Below are 19610 nucleotides of genomic sequence, written 5' to 3'. Positions count from 1 at the left end.
TCAGTCTGAAGTTATCAGATACTAGTGTGGGGGCCTCCTAAGTCGGGTGCCAAGATAGAATAGTAATATTAAACTCTTTCCACAATACACAGAGACTTTCATAATGGAGATGTAAAGTTTTTGCTGTTCTGGATCATTTTAATTAAGTTTGATTTTGTATTAGTCTGTTGGGTTGTAATCTTACTGAAAACAGCCAGTCTGAATTATCTTTATGTTGCAAATATTACTAAGGGGGAGACACAGCAAGCCAGTGAGCATGTTAGATGAAGACAAGGAATAGCACATGTGCGTTTTCATTGGTGACTATAATAATTTATGAAAACTACCTTTTAAAATGTATTGTGGCTAATGTTAGAATTTTTGAGTCCCATAGGTGACAGTGGCCTAGGCATTAGTATTATTGGAATGGGTGTTGGTGCAGATCAGGGACTGGAAAAACTGGGAATTTTTGTAAAAACAATAACTGAAGGTGGAGCTGCTCAAAGAGATGGTCGGTGAGTTTTCATTCAAGTTGCTCATACTATTTTGCTAGCTAACAGATTTTGCAAAAATGATTTACAGTCAAGGACTCTTCAGTAAAGTATATATATAAAATGTAATATAGTAATTCTCTTTTTAGATGTACAGCATATGAATTATAGAAACCTGGAATGCAAAAAACTGACGGTATTATGCTCTCAATATTATGAGATTTAATCATATAACTGCAATTTTCATTTAATTTAACTTCTCAAATCTTATTATAAATTATTCTAATCCCAAAGTACATAATACAGTACAGCATATTTTAATATCTGACATCTCCGATTTCTTGATCTTCCATCGTTTTGGTAGTCAGTTCAGCATGAAAAAGCCTTAGTAGACATATCAAGTTAAATATCAAAACTCTGAACATGTTATACCTGTTAGCTAGTGTAAATCAGCACAGTGGTTTTGACTTCAGTGGCATTAGACTGATTTACATTAGCTGCAAATCTCACCCTTTATCTTCCATCTTGTACACAATTACTCTAAGAGAAAGAGAAATAAATTGTTTCAGGCATAGGCCAGTCATTGATTATCTGATTAGGAAGAACCTTCCCTTATGGTGAGATTGTTCAAACAAGGTTTCTTACACCTTCTTTTTTAGGCATCTGCTGTAGACGGCTGACAGAGCATAATAGACTAGATAGACCATTGGTTTGATCCAGTTTGCTAATTCCTGTGTCTAATGTTGCAAAAGTTAATATTTGATTAACTTAATTTAGGACTTTTTTCAAGTCATGTGACTTAAACTGTGAAGGTATCAGTAAACATACCTATGAAGTCTACTCCAAAATAAGCAAAACTAAATCTAGATTTCTCTGTTCAACAAGATAGTGGTAGGCTTTAGGGAAGGGCATTTGCAGGACATTTCTCCACCTATGCCACATACTTTACTGGCAATGCCTGTGGAAAAAGGTGGCCATTTATTTTTCTTGGCTTACCCACCCCTGCATGGTGACACCTTCCAACTAATGCATGGATCTAGAAACTTGTAGTATGGTACTTCTTGAAAAGACTATAATTTAATATGCTTGTGATACAGTTATCTCTTCCGAGGTAGGAATATTTTATTTATGAATTCATGTGACTATATGATTGTTTCAACTTTCTCTTCTGCTTTTAAATAACTATATATCTCAGATCCACAAGCAATTATCACCTTTACAAGGCACAAGTTAGGTTTGCCTACAGCGGCAATGAAAACACTTGCAGTATATGCATGTACAAAACATTCCCACAAGAATAATGTTGACAACCCAAAATTTCAGTAAGAATGTAAATTGCTGAAAATATCAAGGCAAATATAAAACAAATTAAAATAGATTAACTTCATAGGAGTCAAGGGACAAGAGATCAATTTTTTAGCTGTTAACCTGCTGGGGCTCAACAAATTGTCAAATTAAATACTGCGGAATTTAAAGGGATATTTATCACATAGAATTAATCATTTCAATTTATGTTGTGCAAATAATTTGTTAAACCAAAATCTTTTTGTCAGCTTTATTGCTAAATATTGAATGATTTGTCTTGCAGAATCCAAGTAAATGATCAGATTGTTGAGGTTGATGGTATAAGTTTAGTAGGAGTAACTCAGCTTTTTGCAGCCACTGTGCTAAAAAACACCAAAGGCAGTGTGAGGTATGTGTTTCTTTATATATATATATATGTATACATATTTTATAATTAAAAAATACTTAGGAATAAATTGTTCATTAACAGAGAGATGAAGGGAAAGAAGCAGAAAACTGTGTAAAATGTTTTTGTATAAATTTAACATAAGTGGTTACCAAAGATAAGTGACAGGCTACCATATATTAAACATACACTTGCCCTGTACTACCTTTTAATTTGTTTGTTTTTTTCTCTTATAGGTTTCTAATTGGAAGAGAGAAACCTGGGACTCAGAGTGAAGTAGCTCGTCTTATCAGTGAGACGTTAGAGCAAGAGAGATGCCTATATGAGCAGCACTATGCCCATGATGATACAGAACAGGTATAACTACCAATAAAATAGCTATATAGTATATAAAGCAATTCTGTATTTTTAACCATGACTTGCAAATATTTTACAAAAAATGGACTAAGTGTTTTTGAACCAGACAACTAAGGGATAAAGGTGACAAGGTGCAACTTGATTAAAAATGATAATAGTAATGTATAAACTTTGTAATATCACTCCATATAATAATGCCACTTAATACACTCCCAACAGGCCTCAGGTTGGTATCCCATCTTAGCAGGACACAGTCTTCTGGGAGAAAACTTCAAGGGAACCTGAAGAGAGGAAGTTAATTTTAAAAATCAACTGTCATTTGGGATAGCTGTTTCCTTCTTACCCGTTCTGTTTGGGGAATTTTTATATAAAATGTTTGCAGATTACTTTAACAGTACATTATAAGTATAAGTTGCTCAACCAACAAGGGAAAGAGGACAATTGCTAGTCAACAGAAGTGATGTAATTGTGATTTTGGGTTATTTGAAGACTGTATGTTTAAGAAAATAGATTTTTGCCATTAAAGAAAGGTCTGTCCTTTACTTCAGTAAAGTAATGTTTTTATATCTTGTTAGGATGATTATGATGATGATGATGATGAAGACGCTTTTGAGTCACATTTACATGGAAAGTCTGTGGAAGTCTTTTATCTTCCTGAAAATGAAGATCTGAATTTGCCACTGGATATGGATTCAGCACAGTTTCTTCTTAAATTTAAAGAGGTACAATAATATTGCCTAAGTTTTTTACAAATCTTATGTGGTGTACTGAAGAGCATCTGGGTCTTCTAAAGTTGGTATTAATCTCCTTTGTGTCCTGTCTCCTCATATTCTTCTTCTTCCTCTGACGAAAAAGGCCTCTTGCAAATGACCTTTTAAATTTGGGGATTTTGTCAAAATTGAAAATAAATGTTTTCAGAAGCTTAAAAAAAAGCTGCCAGAATATTGGATCAAAAGACATTGACTATCAGAAATTATAGGGCTTTGTTTATTCTGCCTTCCCAGTGTACCATGGTCCCAGCTTCAGCTGATCAAAGTAAAAATAAATCTCATATAAATGTATCAACTTTTCTACTTAACTCAAACTAATACATATATTTCACATATGCCAGACATAGGAGTAACCGTCTTCTTTGGCTTGATTTTTCTGTCTACTCCATCAGTGTAGTGTGGAGTTCTTGAAAGGGTATATGAGGCAAAGCTAGGAATATTATTCCCATATACTAAACAAAAATTGAGGGTATCTGAACTATAGCCCTTTCCCATAGCCTGGTTTACATGCTGTTTTGTAAACAAGTATGTGTGAAGTTGATTTTTGCAGACTGCTTTTTGGGCAAAAATATGCCCTGCATAAGAGCTGTGCCACCCCATGGTGACAGTGGTGGATGCTTCTCCCTACGTGCCTCAAATTCTTTCTAATGAGGATTGGACTCATTAGAGTCTTTGTGAAGCTGATTTTCTTGGTGGTACTGAGGGATTTTGGATTCCAGACTGAAGACCACTTCCAATTTTATAGGTTTGGGAAGCATGGTGCGAATCTGGTAGACCATAATGGGACATGCATGCATAAATACTTTGTACACTTGGGGATATGATGGGAAATATCTCTAGGTGGAAATCCATTCTCTATTGATGATGAATCTAAATCAGGTGTTCAGACTCATAATTTCACTTGTTTCAACATACTTTTGGTATTCTGTGTCTCTTAGACATCTGTTTCTTCTAAGTATAAGGTAAGATTTAAGATCTGAGAGGTTGTCTTCAACAAATTTGCTATTTCCCTTATGTATGCATACTTAATAGCAGATTTCTCAAGACATACTGTTGTAATTGCCTTCAATGACTTAAATGAAGCCTTTATGTACATAACTTAAATGACTTGACTTAAGTGAAAAGAAAAGGAGTACTAGTGGCACCTTAGAGACTAACCAATGTATTTGAGCATAAGCTTTCGTGAGCTACAGCTCACTTCATCAGATGCATTCAGTGGAAAATTTCAGGTATTTTCCACTGAATACATCCGATGAAGTGAGCTGTAGCTCACGAAAGCTTATGCTCAAATACCTTGGTTAGTCTCTAAGGTGCCACTAGTACTCCTTTTCTTTTTACGAATACAGACTAACACGGCTGCTACTCTGAAACTTGACTTAAGTGAAGCCTTTATGTACACCTGTAATCTACTGAAGTCTCTTGATACCAAAGTCTTGCTCCTTAAACATACGGCTTAATATAAAAATACTTCATAATGATATTCTTTATGAATTTAAATAAAAAGACCCAGAACTACTGTATTTTTCACTTGACTGTGTTTACTATTTGCCTGTTACAAAGCATTACTGACTTTCAGTATTTTTGGCATGTTCACTTCATTTCAAACATGATTTTAGTTTGCTTGCTTTTCTTAGCTATTTCCCATAAATTAATTTGTGAGTTTTTTCAAATACAGGTGGTCATGATTTGATTTTTTTTTTTATAGCAAATATGCACATCATAAGACCTATAAACCTTTTCTTCTTAAACTGGGAGCTTAATTTTGTAAAAACATAAAAGTATAAGAGCCTGGTTCTCCTCTTTAACGTTAGTGAAAATCATGAGTCACTTTATTGAGCAAGTGAATAGATTTACACTAGTGTAAAACTGGCTTAAGTGAGAAGGGAATCAGGCCTTAAATATTTAGTAACAAACTTGCAATAATCTTTCAAATATCTTTCTGTATATTTCTTAACAAAACTATTACATTTCATTCTAGCTACAATTAAAGCATGCAGTAACAACAGCTGAAGTTAACCAGCTAAAAGAGAGAGTAAGTTACTTCTTTTAAAGTTTTGCAATGTTTAATGTTCACATTGTTCATGTTAGGATTAATGTTTAGAGGCGAAAAAGTTGGAAACCAAATGAAGGTAAGTAGATGTCTATTTTAAGGCTAGGGCACCATGTACTTTGGGCACACTTGACACAAATTTGTAAACCTAAATTCTGGGTTACACAAATTGAAGAAATTCTATAGTAGAATAAAATGCTTGAATAATATTGTTTAAAGTAGAATTTATTGAATTGAATAGCTCAATGGAGAGAAGCTTCCTCAGTTTCATAAAAATTAGGTGCCTTTGTGTAGAAATTAGAGAGCAGTGGATGTATTTTCCACTAGGGGCCAGTGGTCACTTCTAGGAAGGAGATTTTGGAGAGTTATAGGAAGGGGAACTGGTGTGGAGATTCCCCCTCTCCCCCCTCCCTCCCGCCCTGATGCAAATACACAAACTTCTTGGATGAGAGGGCACACCACATAACTTCTTTTGGGCTGAGGGCTAGCTCAGCATTCTTATAGTTTCTGGTTGCTCTGGGAAAGAGAAGTTTTGTCTCATCTTTTCCATGTTACAGGAGGTGGTGACAGGGAGCTGCGAGCAGCCCTTTTCTTATGTATAGAAATATCGGTCTTAGGGTGTGGAGAAAGTACAGCAGCGAGTCTCTACCTCATTCTACTCAGTGAACCAGGTTACAACCAGTTCTGGTGAATTTTGGCCATTTGCTACTGTCTCCAGAAGGGCATTCATCAACCAGTTAGTGGTGAGAAGGGCATTCATCAGCATCCTGTGCACATGACAATGGTGTATGCTGCATGTCTTTCAGCCTCGCCACAGAAAACAAGACAACTGGGCCATGGCCATGTGTGGAGATACACTACTAAGCATGCACATATTTGGAACTATAGAACATTTCTTTATTAACTTGTTAAATTTACATTCCAACATGACAGAAAGGAAATCAAGAGGAGAATTATTTTTAAACCAAAAAGACAATACTTCTCGCTTAAACGTTCGATGGAATGCTAAAATGCTGCTACTACTAAAATTAAACAGGAAACTTTAATAGAAACATAAATCTAGGTCCCAGTCCTGCTGTTGGCCTCGTGTTGTTGGGCTTTGAGAAGTGTAGGGATTCCACGCATGATGACCTATTTTCAGGATCGGGGCCTTAGTGACTTGCTAGGGAATCTGATAACGAGTAGGAAAATACTGAGGCAGGGGAAGGGGGAAAACATATTGAGCAGTAGTGTCTGTACCTTCTGTAGATCAAGGGTTCTCAACTTTTTTCTCTCTGAGGCCCTCCCCCAACATGCTATAAAAGCTCCACGTCCCAGCTTTGTCACAACTACTAGGGTCTTTTTGCATGTATGGTAGATTAAAAAACAGGGCTGGCATTAGAGGGTAGCAAGCAGGGCAATTGCCCTTGGCCTCAAGCGGTTGGGCTTTGGCTTTCTGCCATGAGCCCCAGCGAGGCTAACTCTGGCCTGGCTCTTTGGCTTATTTTGGCGGACCTTCTGAAACCTGCTTGTGGCCCCTGGACTCCTGGTTGAGAGCTGGTGCTTTAGATAAAAGCTCTTGGGTACTATATTTTGTTGACCTCCTAGGGCTAGAGGTTGATTCAATACCTTTTTCCTTGCATGTTTGCTAGCAACTTTCCAGAATGACTTGCTTTCCTTTTGGGAATTAAACAGTTCAAAAAACTTCAAAGCGGAAATGTGATGTTATCAGGTGCATGGTCTAAGATCAGAATTGAAAAGCAATTAGTAAATTACAAGTTGGCTTATTCTACTGTTTTAGGTAGACCTTCCTCAGAAAAGTTAACAGAGAATTAGATATCCAGCAAGGTTAATATAAGCTGAAAATCAGGGTTCTTTTAATTTTGGTATCTGTTTGGCAAGAAGGTACACTACTAAGGAAATAGGCTAGACCAGCTGCCTGGTGTGTTTTTTTTCCACTTTTGTACCGTGTGGGAGATTCTTGACTTTGATTTGTAAAACTCACACAGCATGGAAAGAGTTGGAAGTATTGAAATGATATCTATATAAAGAGACTTAAAGCATTTTAAGTACTACTGTATGAAAAGGTTGTATACCTATTAAAGGTCTTGCTTTGAATACTGCTGAGATTGGTTTAGTAAGTTTAAGCAGCTGTTTTGATTTTTAACTTTTATCTTAAGGTATCGTTCTTAAGTGTTCTGAATGTTTTCCTTTCAAGTTAAAAACTACTGAAGCTGAAAAAGTTGAATGGGAGTCAAGTAAATCCCAGCTTCAGCAAACTTTAGAAGAGAGCAAAGAAAAAATTAAGAAGGTGGAGACCTATTGGTTAGAGGCACAAAGTTTATGCAAGACCGTAAATGAACATCTTAAAGAAACTCAGGAACAGTATGATGCTCTGGAGAAGAAATACAACAAGGCCAAGAAATTACTTAAAGATTATCAACAGAAGTAAGTACACTAAAGTGAAATAATTTCATAAAAAGATTTTAAAAAACTGGTCTTTTTCTTGGTTCCATATTCCTGACATTATAGGCAGAGCTAGTAGCAACACTTCTAGTTAAGGTTGCCTAGTACTTTCCATTATAAGATCCTGTTTCCAGTTGCTTGTAATTCTTCCAAACTTTAACCATTCAGGCTGAATCTCTCCACGCCACTAGTCTGCCAAAGGCTGATTTTTGCGGGGGGGTGGGTTCAGCAAAATGGTTCAGCTGTTTCTGCAAATGCTGGTAGGAAAAATTACATTGTCAAAACAATGTTAAAAATTCTAACAGCAATTTAGTTGTGTGACATACCATGGTACAATCCAGACTGAATAGCTGTGTCACCTCTGTCCTCTAACCTGGGATACCTTTAAAATGCTTTGCTGTAGCCTCCAGCTTAAATTGCTCATAAACAGCTTTCAGCATGCAAGTCACTCCCAGCTATGTCTGTGTGTGTGCTGCAGCCACACTTTGGCTCTTATCAGCTCTTATCAGCATTGGTTACCTCACCACCCTGCTGGGTGACCCCAACACACCCCCATTCTTAGATTCCTCTTCTCTCTCCCCCCCGTCCAGCCGGATATGCATGTCCTGTACTCCTGGACAATGCAAGTTTATATAAAGTCTGTTATTTCTTGAATAGAAATAATCGCACAACTTGCCAACCCAAATGGAGTTTCCCAGATACTTCAATTTAAACACACTGGATTAGATAAAACAGGTTTTATTAACTAAAAAAAGAGATTTTAAGTGAGTACAAGTAATGGGGCTAAAAGGTCAGAAATGCTTACAAGAAAAATAAAGATAGGCACCATTTGTGTTTTATCTTAAACTGTGTTAAATTCAAAGCAAAGTTTTCTCACTGCATGCTCTCAGCAGTCTTTAGACAAAACTTCTTAGGTCAGGACCCCTTCTCCCAGAATCCAATGAATGCTTCCTTTGTTGCTTCAGGTGGTGTGAATGCCATGGGCAGTGAGGGAGAGAGCGGTGTCTTGGGATGTTTGCCCTTCCTTTTATAGTTTCAGTACCTCTTTTGAAAAACATTTCCAGCTGGGTATCAGGAGACACAAAAGTCTGTGTAGAAGGATGTTCCCTGCTCCTTTTTTCTGATCTGTTGGAGCTTCCTTTCCCTCCCCTTCCTGCTTGATGACTCTGTTTACTGCTTAAATGCAAATTAAGCATAGCACACATTCATTTATTTAGGATGGACCTACTTTGCCAACTTCTGTTTGGGTAGAGCTGTGTTTTGGAACATGTATTAATAACGTACAGGGAAATCTTAACTTCACATACAATGTTTCCCCACATGTTTTATTAGACATGATTGTCCAGCAAATTATCAATTTTCAGATAATACCTTACAGGCATATTTGTACAAAGATTATAACAGTAGTGTGTTGGGTGTAGACATGTGTACATTCACAAGAGAAAGTGTAGACCCTCCATGTTTTGAAAGACAGACTTGAAATTAGCATGAAGGTTTTCTTGTGTTCAGAGAGGTGCTTCTTGTTATCCTGTGAAAATCCATCCAGAATTGGTCAACTTAAAAGTTTCTGAAAATTGCTGTTCACATATACTCTATAGAGATTTGTTTATAAGATGGAAGCAAAATTTTCCAAACATTCTGTGTGCACTGAGTATGTTGCAGCCCAGGGCTGCAGTGTCTGAGCAAGACTTTCCTTCAATTGTTACCTCTGGTTACTGTGATGTCAGGCATTGGATCTGAAAGTAGGGAGATTGTCTGTCTCTCTTGTTCTTGCAGTGTTCTCCCTGCTGGTGTTCCAGCAGCATGGAGGAGAAAACAGCAACAGCCTGACTCAAATGCAGAAGGGAAATAAGCAGGAAGGGGGAGAAGACTCATATTGTGAGTGGGGGATGGGTCAGGTTGTATACTGGCAGTGGCATACAGAGACATGCTGGGGAGATAAGAACTGGGGAAACAGGAGCAGTGCCAGAAGGGGACATACTGGAGGGGACAGGGCTGATGGGTCTGTAACCAATAGACATACTTGCTTATAGAACCCAGGATTCCTAAGCCCCAGCATTCATATGCTGTCTAGCAAATAGTTGTGAGACTTGCAGGCAAAGTGTGTCTTATCCTTCGCTAATGGCTGGTCCATGTGGATGATAACTTACTACTGCTACCAATTACTATGTTACTTCAAAAAGAAAAGGAGTACTTGTGGCACCTTAGAGACTAACCAATTTATTTGAGCATAAGCTTTCGTGAGCTACAGCTCACTTCATCGGATGCATCCAAATGCATGCAAAGCTTATGCTCAAATAAATTGGTTAGTCTCTAAGGTGTCACAAGTACTCCTTTTCTTTTTGAGATTACAGACTAACGCAGCTGCTACTCTGAAACCTATGTTACTTCAAGTGGTAGAAGGCTATTGTGTGGCTCTAAAGTTTCAACCTGCGCTAGTATTATTGTATCGCCTAGGAGCAACAGTCATGAACCAGGACTCCATTGTGCTAGGGCAGGGGTGGCCAGCCTGTGGCTCCGGAGCTGCATGCAGCTCTTCATAAGTTAACATGCGGCTCCTTGCATGGGCACTGACTCTGGGGCTGGAGCGATAGATGCTAACTTTCCAATGTGCTGGAGAGTGCTCGGTGCTCAGCGCCCTGCTCTGCCCCAGGCCCTGTGCACCATGTAACGGCTGATCGCGGTGGGCGGGAGGTGTGGGGAGGGAGCGGGAGGCACTGATTGGTGGGGCTGCTGGCAGGCAGGAGGCGCTGCAGGTTGGAGTGGGGGGAGCCAATGGAGGGCTGCTGACATATTAATGTGGCTCTTTGGCAATGTACATTGGTAAATTCTGGCTCCTTCTCAGGCTCAGGTTGGCCGCCCCTGTGCTAGGGATAAACACAAACCAAAAAGACAGTCCCTGCCTCCAGATTGCTTATAATGACCCATGTGGGGATAAATATAATTCCACAGGATGGAATTTATTTTTTCAATTCACTTGTTTAAAAACTTAGGAAATTGGATGGCAAATCCTAAATTAAAAGAATGTTAAGTTTATAAAGTGAAATACTCAAAACTTAGGAAATACCAGAGTTAAGACTGTCTGTGCAACTTTTAATTCAACCCTTTGTGCATATGCATTATGATAGTGTTTAATTGCATGATCCATATGGTTTCCCTCAATACTCCTGCCTCATTCAGAGAATTGATGGGGGCACACAGATTGAATCAGGGTTCTGTATTAAAAGAGGTTGTTTATAGGACCTCTGCCTCATTTGTTGCAAAAATTGGAAGGTGTGTAGTGAAAGAGGCAGAGGACTTCAGGAAGAGAGAGGATGGTCTCAGGGTTAAGGCAATTGAATACCACCTGAAGAGTGGATTGTCTCTGTCTCTGTAACAGTTCCCTATATGATGCTGGGCAAGTCACCTAAACTAGAATGTTCAACAGGCAGCCACTAACTGTATGCTCCTTGTTTTCTGGGTGCTTATCTTGAGACACTTGGGGCATGGTTTGTAAAAGTGCTGAGCGCACTCAACAACAATTGTACTCAGTGGGAGCTGTGCTTTGAACATATGAAGGGCTATGAAATGCTAAATACTCTAGTACCTGATTTTTCAGATATCACAAATTGAGCACCCAGAATTTTAGTACACACTTCTGACAATTTTTGCCCTTAACCTGTGCCTCAGTCCCCCATCTCTTAAATGTTGAGAATAATTCCACCTTACCTCTCAAAATGTGAAAATAAATTGTGAAGCATTCAGATAATATGGTAATAATTACCATAAAAATCCATGAGGAAATAAATGATACTATATTCAGTGTTGACTGTCTGTCACTAGGTACTCACTGATGAGTCAGGATGGTATGCAATAAGTAAGGCCTCTGTGGCTATTCACTGAATGATAAGGATAAAAAGAAATATGTAGTGAGCACTATCCATGTATTGAATGAGGCAGGGATCCTCTTGTTCTGAGGGGGTGGAGGTAGTATGTAATCATGTATTAAAGCTTGTAACATGCTGTATATGCACACGGTGAATTAAGACTGCAGGCAGAATCTCATTTCTGGTGCTTCCTAACTTTTGAGTGATTGACATTGAAACCTTGACATTTTTTACGTAATTTTGGTATGTAGTTAGAATGTACATATGTAAATGTTGAAATATTTGAAGACGAACCATTCACCCTCTCATATTGAGAGAGGTTGAGAGAATGGCCTTTAGCTGATTTCCAGAATTGTATTTATTTTGTTTGTTCCTCAATATTTTTCAGATAATGAAAGGGCAAGTCTCGCGCGCACTCACTCTCTGTGTGTGTCAGATGTTGGGGGAGTTAGGACACAAGGTGGGGAGCAATCCAGAGTTACTAATTGACTTACTATAATACATAGGACAGGTCTACCAATGCAGCGCTTCTGCTGAGGATGCTCAGAGCTGACGGGAGAGAGCTCTCCTGTCAGCTTAATAACTCCACCTCCTCCCACCAACATAGCGCTAGCTGTACAGGGTGTTATGGTCGGTATGACTACGTCGCTCAGGGGGGTGGATTTTTTGCACCTCTGAGCAGCATAGTAATACCGAAGTAAGTGTGTAGTTCAGACATAGCCTTCGGGCACGTCTAAACTGGCAGCTGGAAGATGTAATTTCCAGCTCATTTAGCTGTACACACACTAACTCTGATCAATGGGGGGTGTGCTAAAAATAGCATTGTGGCTACGACAGCATGGGCTAACAGCCCAAGTACAATCCTGTCTGAGATCTTCAGTATGTGCTTAGGCAGCTAGCCCGAGCTGCTGCTTGTGCTGCCATGGCCAAACTGCTGTTTTTAGCACACAAGGTCAATCAGAGCTAGTGTGTACACCCTACCCGATCTGGGAATTAGATATCCCTGCTGCAAGATATCTTTACTCTGCAGCCTGCTGAAGAATAGACTGACAGCTGGTGCCAGTGGTTATGCAACAAGAGGATGTAATAATGCATCTAATGGGATGAGGGAAATAAAGGGGTAGCACGTTGAGGTGCAGAGAGGGTTGGCTTTGTGATAACAAAGTGCTTCAGCACTCCTAAATACAAAAACTTGACTTCTTCTGCATGTAGTGGTGGGCTGAAGGGGTTAAATACCTTTCTCCATCCTTGTTGCTGTAGCTGTGTCTTTGTGGGTCATGACTGAGAATACCAAATTCAGGATAAACTGCTGAGAAATAGGGCAGATACACCCCAAACTAGTAACAGGTTTCAGAGTAACAGCTGTGTTAGTCTGTATTTGCAAAGAGAAAAGGAGTACTTGTGGCACCTTAGAGACTAACCAATTTATTTGAGCATAAGCTTTCGTGAGCTACAGCTCACTTCATCGAATGCATGCTGTGGAAAGTGTAGAAGATCTTTTTATATACACACAAAGCATGAAAAAATACGTCCTCCCACACCACTCTCCTGCTGCTAAAAGCTCCCATGAGATATACCAAACCAGCAACGAAGGTAAACTTCTGTTTCACCACACTGACTAACAAGAAGTCAGAGAAGCAGTTTCCTTACGCGTTCTAGTCCTTCTATCACCACCAAAAACACTAGACTTATATATGAGTGGTTCTTTAAAACCAATTTAATCAAATAACAGATTCTTCTGATCCCAAAGGACCAGCCACACACTGAGGTCAATGTACAACTCAGATCTTACACAAAAATTGCACTGTTGCCAATCCTTTAGTATCTAAAATCTAAAGGATGTATATATATATAATATATATACATACAGAGAGAGAGAGAGAAAATAAAAATTGGTTAAAGAAATCAAATACATACAATAAATGCAAAGTTCTTGGTTCAGGCTTCTAGCAGTGATGGAATAAACTGCTGGCTTAAGTTGAGTCTCTGGCTGCTTCCAAATCACTGGAAGGTCCTCAGTCCCTTGGTTAGAATGCTCCCATTAGTATAAGTTCATAGTCCAGAGGCTCGAGCAGAAAAGAGGCAAAATGGAGGTGTTTCCAGGACTTTTTATAGCTTCTGCCACGTGGAGGGAAATCCATTGTTTCAAACAAAGCCCTCAGCACTGCTAGTGGAAAATTACAGGTACAAGATGGAGTTTGGAGTCACATAAGCAAGTCACATGTACATGCATGACTTCACTTAGTCCTGGCAGGAAATTCCATTAATAGTGGATAGGTGTCTTCTATTGTGAGTTAAGCGTTTAATGAGCCATTTAATTTGATTAGTCCCTTCAAGATGTGCAGGCTAAGTACCTTGTGGGTGTTACTCCAGGAGCAAACATTTGAAGTATAGGTATAGAGCCAATCAATACTCATAACTTCAAATACAAAAATGATACATGCATACAAATAGTCTAATCATATTCAGCAAATCATAATCTCTCCATAGACATCTTACATGCCACATTTTGTACAAGATTTGTTGCAAATATAGAACAGTGGTTGCAACAGTGATCTATGTAGTCATATTTTAATCAGATAACATCACAGTTACATTAATACTTTTCCTGTTTTTTCCCATAGTTTCTTTCTAACTGTGATGTTTCTGGAAGAGAAACTCTTTGTTGCATGGTGCTGTACGCAGTGGGGCCATAATCCCTGTTTGACATCCCTATGTGCTAAATAAATTAATAACAGGGCATTTACTAATCAATTAAGTATTGATTACATAACTTTCTTCTTCGAGTAGTGTCCCTGTAGGTGCTCCACTGTACATATGTCTGCGTCCCTGTGCTGCTGATCATAGAACTTTGATAGCAGTGTCTGTTCAGTCCACCCTGTGCTCTGCCACGAGGCTAACCAGTGTGTGCGAGTGAACCCTTCTCAGTTCCTTCTCAACCACCCCTGGTTAGAGACGGAGCTTTAGCTGTCTGTTCACGATTGTTAACTTTTGTTAGAATCACTAATCTTTAGCTTCCTTCTGAAGCCTCTTTTCTTCCTTTACTTCCTTTAAATTTTTATTTGGCCATTGTCTAGGAAAAAAAAGACTCTGTTCTTTCTTCAAGCCCCAGTTTGGGGGGCTCCGTGGGCTTCAAGAAGTGTCTCAGTTGCAAGGAATTTATCACAGTGACAGACGGACACTCTTAAGTGCGTCTGCTGCCTGGGAGAGAGAGACCCCACAGAAGTGTGGTTTGTGTCAGCAACTGTCAGATCCAGAAAGGACAGAGATCTGAGGCTCAAACTCCTAATCACGGAGTCTGCCCTTCAACCACCTGAGCCACAGCAGGAGACCTCACCACAACCCTCTACTTCGAAGGGAGCAGATCCTAAGGAGACACCCATGATCCATTCACGTAAGGCCTCTAAAGAAAGGTCTATGAGTCCCCATAGCGAGTCCCGAGCCAAAAACTATTTGTGGCTCAGTCTGTAATTGGTATCTAAATATCAACCATAGCTTCTTAAGAGGCTGTGAATAGTCTGCTCTTATTTAGATATCACAATGGTCATTAACTCCTTTCTTCTCTCCAGGGTAGACTACTGAAATTTGAGCTATCCCTGAAGTCCACTTGGAAGTGTCTGATAGTGCAAAACACACCTGTGGCATGTTTTGAGTAGTTGCTGTGAGCGAACAATGCAGTTTCTGCACTTCCTGCTTCTCTGAGTGTAGTTTGTGATGTTTACCTCCACTGTGCACATCTAGAATTACCACCTCTTACCCTGTGCCTTTTCACACAAAAGTGTCTTGAAAGGTCCCGCTCCTGTTCTTTGAAGCTTGCCTGCTTTGGAGCTCAAACATAACATGAATGTGTCTGTTTACATTCTGGCTCTCAGCTCCACGCTGTGTTATGTACACTGTTACCTCTCTCTGGCTGACCTGAACTCCTTCTATGTTGTTTATGTGCTCTGCAAATATTATTTTCAGTCAGATTCTTTTAGTTGCTTGGTTTTCTCCAGCACAGTGATATTGCTCTATTTTATTTCACTGTTAAGATGTTCCCCCTCTCCCCTGGGGCAATTTGCTTTTGTCCTTCTCGCTTTCTTTAGTAGGCAATTTCAGAATAATTTTTGTTGTTGCATAAACCGCAGGCCATTACAGACTCACTCGGATGGGCGTAAAATGGAAGTTTACAGGATATTGGCACTTAACTGTGGAACTCTATCACAACCTAATCTATGAATGCATATAGAATACTTCGGCAGCTGCACCATCTTATTTATGTAAAACTTAGAAAAGGCAGAGCAGTTCCAATAGTTTGGGTTCTATATCCACATAACATCTTATACTCATACATATTTGCGTCAATTTTTACAGGTAAAAATAGCCAAATGGAATTTTCTAAAGCATCTTAAGGGTGGAAAAGTGCACTGACCTTATATTGCATTTTAAGCTTCAGCCCAGAGTAAACTTTACAGTTATAACTCCTGTTTTTCCTGGTATTTATAATGCACATACTTGAGGGGACAGTGGGCTTACAAAAATAATGAACACTGTTACTGGATGTTGTGTGATGGCCATTTGCAGTGTTTAAATAGTGATGCTGTAACAAGGATAATTTAATTTAATTCAGGTTTCAGAGTAGCAGCCATGTTAGTCTGTATCCGCAAAAAGAAAAGGAGTACTTGTGGCACCTTAGAGACTAACAAATTTATTTGAGCATAAGCTTTTGTGAGCTACAGCTCACTTCATCGGATTCAATAAATAACCAATAAATAATTCAATAAATAACCAATTTTAATGTTTCCTTATTAGCTGGAAACCCTTCTAACGTTGCAGTACAATTGTATCTTCCCCCACTAGAGAAATAGAATTTATGAAAAAAGAGGAGGATCATACAAGGGTACTTGAAGAGAGGGACAAGAAGCATGCAGCACAACTGAACATACTGCAAGAGGAGGTAGGCAATATGGTATATTTAATGCCACTTTTCGAGAATGAGAAAATTGTATCTAACTTTTATTTTAACATTTGCAGATTTCAGAGCTTCAGAACAAATTAAAAATATATGAGAGAATACCTTATATGATTGGCGATAGCATTTTGCTGGACACTGCCTCTCAAAGTCCAGAAAAACTAAATGAATGCTCAGAGATTAAAGAAGAAAATACAAAAGAAATAGAGCCATCAGCAGTGGAAAAATTAGTTTCTTCATATAGCGGTAAGTTGAGCAGTAATAAAGAGATAAAAACCTGTGATAATAAACTCTCTAAAGTATTGACTGTACCAAATAAGTGTGTGGTGGAAGAGAGCTATGTTTGTGTGCTTAAAAAAGAGAAAGTTAAAAACCTCTTCTTAGTCCTCAGTGTAGTACAGAATGTTTTGTACCTATACTGGATTTTGGGGATTCTGTGGGAAGTGATAGGTACAAAGTTGACTGTGCTCCTTTTTAATGAAGCATTATGTATATCTTAATGAAAAGAAGTGTGTAGATTGGACACTGTGATGCATTTTCTTAAGTACCCTGGAAAAAAATTGTTTATTTTTAAACAATCATTGAGCTCTACTTTGAATAGCTCTTTGAAGTTTTCTTAATGTACTAGAAAGGGACAGTTTACATGATGGGCAATATTTGTATGATTGGGATCTTATCAGAATGCTGTACAAACACAAAGGAAAAAGATAAACATATTTTGGCAACACCTTTGCTACAACCTTAGGAAGTGTATTTGCTTACTTTAATGTCTTGGGTCATTATTTTCCGGGAAACTGGCTTCTTGGATTGAGGTAATTTAATTTATCCTGTGTCCTCCATTGAGAATACAGTTTCCAGGTCATAAAACCACCAAGTCTGAATGGAATAATTTTTTTCCTTTCAATGTGAAGATCTTATGAGTTGAGTCAATTGGGTAAAGTTATTTACTAAAGTATTGAGATATGACAGGCTCTCCAGAAACCCTTAAATTAGTAGAAGCTTCTAATGCAGTGTTATCCCATTTCCTGAACTTCTGTTTGGTGATCAGAAGACTTATCCAATTTTCCTAAGAATCTTTCCAAAGGAGCATCTTTTTTTATTTATAGCTTTGAACGTCTTCATGGAAAGCATTGTTCCAATCACAGTCTGTGGACTTCAGGGAATCTACATCTATTTGCTTGGTATAGAAGGATGGATGGACTTGTTTTGGTGCTGGATCTAAATGACTAAACAGATTAATGCCTTAAAGTTTTTACAGAATGAAAATTTGTCAGCCATATGAATATTTCATCTATCTAACTCAAAGTATGCTTATTTGCATATTCCAAAGGATAACATTGCTGGACATTTTTTTTGTCTAGGTTCATGTATATTTACTAGAGTCTCCTATTTGTCCCTATTTTGTTAAGGTGATTGTTTTGTACTCCAGTACCTATATGTGATTGGTTAACCATGTCTTATTTCCTTGGATACAAAGAAATGAGCAGGAGAGAGAATACTAACCCTGGAGAGAGACTGAATGTAATATTCTCCTCTAGTTTCTGCTTTGCTTTGTCTACCCCAGGCAATCCAGCACTTAGCAGTTCCCTTTAAATACCTGTAGAAAGATGTTTAAACTCCCATCAGGTCATTGGGATGACTTTGACTTTGGTCAGCTTTATTTATGAAGGTGTGCAAATTTGGTCTTCATTGACTGTTTAGGCGTTTGTTAGGAACTTCAGTAGATTCCTTTCACATTAGCCATTAGGGCCAATTTAGACACTGGACAGTGTGGAAGTGAATAAATACAAGGAATTAGAGGAAAAAAGTGGAAATAGAACTGTGTGTGTGTGTGTGGCAGGGGATGTTTCTTTTTAATACTCAAAGGCATGAGTTCTAAAGCTCAGGATTGCAAACCGGTATCAAGAGGTCAAAACATCCTACCCCTCCTATAGTACTAAATAAGGGAAGGGGATCCTGGAAAAAGCTGAGAACTGTTGCCCTAAGTTGATGATGATTCTTGGTCTAATAGGCCAGTGAATTGTTAGGGTAGACTGGTGAGACTTAAAGATAACATAAGACCATCTTGTAAAAAGTTGCTGTGGGATTGGGATTTGCAAGGTTTACTGTACTAGTTTCAGAAGTTTTGTGTAGTTTGGAGTGTTTTTATAGGAGGAGTGGAGGAGACAGATTTGCAGTTAGCTGCTACCTGAGGCCTAAAAAAATCTGAAACAAATAATGGCTTCTGTGTTCAATACAGGATGGGAAGGTACCTCCTGGGTTATCGAGTGCAGCCCCGTGCTGTTGCGGGCAACCCCATCATATTATCCAGTTCACAAACTTAACAAACTCCATCTTAATGCTGGTTAGGTTGCTTCTCCTGCTGTTTCTATTGCAAGGCTGTCCCAGAGCTTCATTCCTCTGATGTTTAGAAACATTCCTCCAATTTCCAGCCTAAATTTATTCATAGCCAGTTTTATACCCTTTTGTTCTTCGCCAACATTATCCTTTAGCTATTTCTTCTCCCTTACTAGTGTTTACCTTCCTGATGTATTTATAGAGAGAATATCTCTTCTCAAATAGACACTCTAGTCTCCTGATCATCACAGTATTCCTTCTCTGCACCTGTTCCAATTTGAATGCATCTTTCTTGAACATGGGTGACCAGAACAGTACACTGTATTCTAGATGAGGTCTTACTAATAATGCCTTGTACTATGGCATTTAATACTTCCTTATATGTACTAGAAATACCTCTTCTGATGCATCCATATTTTGTAGGATTTGAGTTGCCATCTCTATGATTCTTAAAAAATGATGGAGTGGAATTTCTACAGTCACTCATGTACACTGCCCTCAACTTAAAGCCTTCAAAGTTCCTCGAAGGAGAAATGCAAGCCCTATTAAAAAAAATAATTTGAGGTGTTGGAATGAACAGGTGAAATGTTCAACTTTTAACATGTAATGGTATATCAGTGCATATGGCATCTGCAACAGTTACCAGCTTTTGTCACGTGCGTCTGATATACGTG

The 19610-nt window shown here is 38.6% G+C and overlaps 1 protein-coding gene across 3 annotated transcripts in view; it reads left to right on the top strand.

Annotated features, from left to right (window-relative positions):
* LOC311528525 (neurabin-1-like) overlaps positions 1-19610 on the top strand; it is a 90057-nt gene that overhangs the window by 11884 nt on the left and 58563 nt on the right. For all 3 annotated transcript variants that reach the window (XM_084643660.1, XM_084643658.1, XM_084643659.1), the window contains 8 exons: positions 374-494; positions 2059-2163; positions 2397-2517; positions 3093-3239; positions 5266-5319; positions 7535-7764; positions 16488-16584; positions 16662-16845. In XM_084643660.1, the coding sequence (XP_084499786.1) occupies positions 374-494; positions 2059-2163; positions 2397-2517; positions 3093-3239; positions 5266-5319; positions 7535-7764; positions 16488-16584; positions 16662-16845 (1059 nt within the window). The remainder of the gene's footprint in view (positions 1-373; positions 495-2058; positions 2164-2396; positions 2518-3092; positions 3240-5265; positions 5320-7534; positions 7765-16487; positions 16585-16661; positions 16846-19610) is intronic.

This window comes from Lepidochelys olivacea, assembly GCF_965140295.1.
Source record: "Lepidochelys olivacea isolate rLepOli2 genome assembly, chromosome: 11".
In the NCBI taxonomy this organism is placed as follows: domain Eukaryota; kingdom Metazoa; phylum Chordata; order Testudines; family Cheloniidae; genus Lepidochelys; species Lepidochelys olivacea.
This window is presented reverse-complemented; position numbering and strand designations above follow the sequence as displayed.